At 57.5% G+C, this 4,172-nt stretch overlaps 1 protein-coding gene across 1 annotated transcript; it reads left to right on the top strand.

Annotated features, from left to right (window-relative positions):
- The first annotated feature begins 3,902 nt into the window (after positions 1 to 3,902).
- On the top strand, positions 3,903 to 4,172 carry PRM3 (protamine 3). Its single transcript, XM_068565297.1, has one exon. The coding sequence runs from the start codon at positions 3,903 to 3,905 to the stop codon at positions 4,170 to 4,172; it is 270 nt and encodes an 89-aa protein (XP_068421398.1).

The following is a 4,172-nucleotide window of genomic DNA, read 5'->3' as shown; positions in this document are numbered from 1 at the left end:
GGCCTTATGGCGCTAAAAGCAAGGCGCGAGCAGGTTCTGAAGGCTCTCGGGAAGCATCACCTTTCTTTCTCCTTGTCTTCCAGCTCCTAGAGGCCTCCGGCTTTCCTGGGCTCAGGGCCCCCCCCTCCGCCGTCAAAGCCAGTGGCGTAGCATCTTCAGATCTCTTCCTGTGACCCTCCTGTCTCCCTCTCCCATCTTTTTTAAGGGGTTAATTTTTTTTTAATTAATTAATTAATTAACTTTTAGCTGTGTTGGGTCTTCGTTTCTGTGCGAGGGCTTTCTCTCGTTGCGGCGAGTGGGGGCCACTCTTCATCGCGGTGCGCGGGCCTTTCACTGTCGCGGCCTCTCTTGTCGTGGGGCACAAGCTCCAGACGCGCAGGCTCAGCAGTTGTGGCGCACGGGCTTAGTTGCTCCGCGGCATGTGGGATCTTCCCAGACCAGGGCTCGAACCCGTGTCCCCTGCATTGGCAGGCACCACCAGGGAAGCCCCCTCTCCCGTCTTATAAGGACCCACGTGATTACACTGAACCCACACTGAATCTTCCATCTCCTTAAGTCACTCACATCCAGAAAGTCCCTTCTGCATGTCAGGTGACAGTCACAGGTTCAGGGCTTAGGGCACGGACATCTTTGGGAGGAGGCATTAATGTGTCTACCACATCCTCCCTGCAGTTGCTATGACTCCGATTCTGGATTTTAATGGGTCACCAAAGTACAGTGAGAGGGGACTTCCCTGGTGGTGCAGTGGTTGCGAATCTGCCTGCCAATGCAGGGGACACGGGTTCGATCCCTGGTCCGGGAAGATCCCACATGCCGGAGCAACTAAGCTCGTGGGCCACAGCTACTGAGCCTACATGCCACAACTACTGAAGCCCGTGCACCTAGAGCCCGTGCTCCGCAACAAGAGAGGCCACCAACAATGAGAAGCCTGCACACTGCAATGAAGAGTAGCCCCTGCTCGCCGTGCGCAGCAATGAAGACCCAACGCAGCCAAAAATAAATAAATTTCAAAAATATAAAAATAAATAAAATAAAAAAAAGTACAGTGAGAGGTGCAGGAGGAGGCCAGAGGTGGAGGGAAGACGACACATTTGGAGGAGGGAAGAGTGTCCCCAGGGCGGGGGAGGGGGCGGAGGGCCAAGGGCACGGAGTCTGAAGCCCAGCCTTGCCTCTTATTTACAGGGACCATGAGCAAGTCACTTAACCTCTTCGTGCCTCAGTTAATGAGTAAATGTATGGAATTTCCGGAATTTCTGGCATAGAGTAAGCACAAGATAACTCTGTGGACAGATAAGCCCCACCCCGACCCCCTGAGAGACCCCGGCACAGCTGCAAAGGCACAGCTGCAAAGGCGGTGAGGAAACTTCCGGAAGGACGTGTGGATTTGCACCAGCTGGAGGGGGTGGGGAATGAGGGCTTGGATTTGGACAAGAAGGCTGGCGCTCTTCTTGTGAGAGTCCCCCCGTTACGAGGCACAGGGACACGTTTTACGGGCGGGGTGAGGGGTGGCTGCCATGCTCTGTGCTGCTTTCACAGAAGGGGCCAAGGTGGGGGTGCTTACACACAGCGGGGCTCCTTATACACAAGGCCCCAGAGAGCTGCCGACAGACCCGACCAACAGGGTTAACAGTAAGAGCAGGAGGGCAGGCCTCAGCCTCCTCCCCCCAGCCCCAAGGCCAGCTGCAGCCTCAGCCCCAGCCCCAGCCACCCCGCCCACGAGCACGATGGTCCGATGCCGCCTGAGGAGTCCCAGTCCGCAGCAGGGCTCCGGGCAGCAGGGCGAAAGCGAGCGCCTGCACCAGGCGCAGGAGCTGAGGCCGGAGGATGTCCCGATCTACGGGAGGACCCACAGAGGCCCTATCGTGACAGACAGGAGCCACAGGCGGGCGGCTTGTGCAGTGCTGGGACCCCACCCTGTCTGAAAGCCCCCCAAGCCCATCCCCACCCAGATTCCCCAGATGGCCCCGTAACTAGAACTTTTTCCAAAAGGCTGAAGAAGGATCGGGAGGAGGAGAAGATGCATAAGGCAGCTCCAAGCCTCCCTGGGCCCACCAGAAAGAGTCACCTGCCAGGAAGCACCTCGCGAGACCATAGCAAGTCCCCCTCGGATGCCCAAGCCCCGAGTTTGCAAGGAGCCCACAAGATCTTGAGTAAAATGAGCAAAAGTCATCTGCCAAATAAAGCTTGAGATAAGAAACTTGCTGGCCTGTCAGGGTCTCCCTTATGCAAAGGGCACAAACAAGGCTTCTATTCACCACGGGGTCAGGGGAGGAGGAAGGGGGCCAGGGCAGGGGGCTCATCCCTGAGTACTGGGCTGGTGTGTTACCCTGTGACACTGGGCGTGTCCTCTCACCCGGAGCCATCATGGTGCCCAAGGCCACACTACTCCCCCCTTGTCCTTTCCATTTCCTTGTCAACTCCCAGCCCATGTGAAGAACCTGAAGGTGTTGGACAGCTGGGGAAAGTGTGACTTGTGACGAGATGGGAAGCAGGTCTAGCATGCTCCAGCAAGAACAAGGCCAGCGTGGGGGGAACAAAGGGCAAAGGGCAGAACTGGGTGAGGCCTTGTGGGCCGCTAGGATTCTGAGATGGGACCCTCATTATCACAACAGGGCCATGGAGGCTCCCGGGCAGAGTCCATTCCTGCCTCTACCTAGCTTCTGGGGGCTCCTCGTAATCCTTGGCGTTCCTCTGCTGTGGCCGCATCCCCAGTCTCTGCTTCCTGTGTGAAATCTCTCTGCCTCCCTCTTAGAGGGACGCTTGTGGTTGCACTCCGCATCTACCCAGATAATCCAGGATCACTTCCCTATCATCTCCCCGTCTCCCTCGAGGCTGGGGAAGTTGGCAGTCAGAGTGGAGGGGTGCAGGGAGGGGTGCAGAGGGTCCAGAGACCCAGACACAGTCTTCACCGCGGGGCCCCCAACCAGCCCTACTGAGACCACACCAGGCAGGGTCGTTAGAACAGAGCCGCACGTGCCTCCTTAATCCCCTCGGAGGCCTTAGTGACCACGAGGCTGGACTAGAGGGGACCAGGCCCGACTCTGAGTCCTGGCTCCTCCCCTGACTAGCTGTGGGACTCTGGGCTGGTTACTCAGCCTCTCTGAGCCTGCTCTCCCTTTGTAAAATGTAATAATCGTACCTCCCTCACAGGGTACATTAGTTTCTTTCCTCTCAGCCTACCACAGCCACTGAGAATCTGGGACAATGTCTGTATTAAATGTCGGAAAACAGATTCCTAGTGCTCAGAAATGACCAAGGAGACGTAACCCCCTCCCGGGCTGAAACTGTGCTGGATGGGCATGTGTAGCTAGAGGCTGGTGACCCCAAAAGCTTACGAGCCGCTGCCTTTAAAGGGTGATTTTGGAGAACAGGAGAGAGTGAGTAGGGTTTTCTTTAGTTTTATAGAAGTATAGTGCACAAGTTTTAAGTATGCAGGTCAAGAAGCCAGACATTGCCAGTGTCCCTGGAAGGCTCCCTCGTGGCTACTTTTCATCACATACTGTCAACAGCTCTCTTGGGCTGGATACTTCCGGGATGTGGGGGGGGAGTCTGCGTGCTCTCCTGCTTCTGGAAATTCTATCCCCAACCCTCAGCCCAGCTAAAAGGGGGACTTTTGCCAGGGCAAACAAGGCCAGATGGAGGAGGCAACATGGCAGGGAGAGGCTGCACGGGCGTGGGCCTGGCACTTTGCCTCGGTCCTCCCCCGTATGTGGCAGGGGCTCAGTGGGACAGCTGGTGGCCTAGGTTTGAGTCGGGTGTCGGCTCAGACTCAGGTATCCCAGGGTGGGAGGCTCTGGGGGGCCCCTTTGTGATGTCAGCGCTCTGCTTACCACCCTCGACGGCCCCTCCATACCCCACCAGTGGCCTTTCCTCCCAGTCCAGAGAGGCGGCCAAAGTGGGCGATGGGTTCCCACTGTGCCAAGCTCGGCACGGGCCACGGCCGGGGCCACGAATCCTCCATGAAGAAGCTCGTGGCCTGCGTGAGTCAGGATAACTTCTCCTTGTCGTCGGAGGGTGAGGAGGAGGAGGAGGAGGGAAAGGCAGAGGGAGAGGAAGAGGAGCTCCCGGTGCAGGGCAAGCTGCTGCTGATGGAGCCTGAGTGGCAGGAGGAAGGCGCCAAAGACGACTCTGTGGCCCAGCAGAACCCCAAGCCCAAGCAGACGCAGTCCTGA

This window comes from Eschrichtius robustus, chromosome 16 (genome assembly GCF_028021215.1).
Source record: "Eschrichtius robustus isolate mEscRob2 chromosome 16, mEscRob2.pri, whole genome shotgun sequence".
In the NCBI taxonomy this organism is placed as follows: Eukaryota; Metazoa; Chordata; class Mammalia; order Artiodactyla; family Eschrichtiidae; genus Eschrichtius; species Eschrichtius robustus.
The sequence above is the reverse complement of the archived record's forward strand: the minus strand, read 5'-3'. Positions and strand labels throughout refer to the sequence as shown.

Bases quoted from the DNA above. Each gene is read 5' to 3' on its own strand.
- PRM3 (XM_068565297.1), top strand. From the start codon at position 3,903: ATGGGTTCCCACTGTGCCAAGCTCGGCACGGGCCACGGCCGGGGCCAC.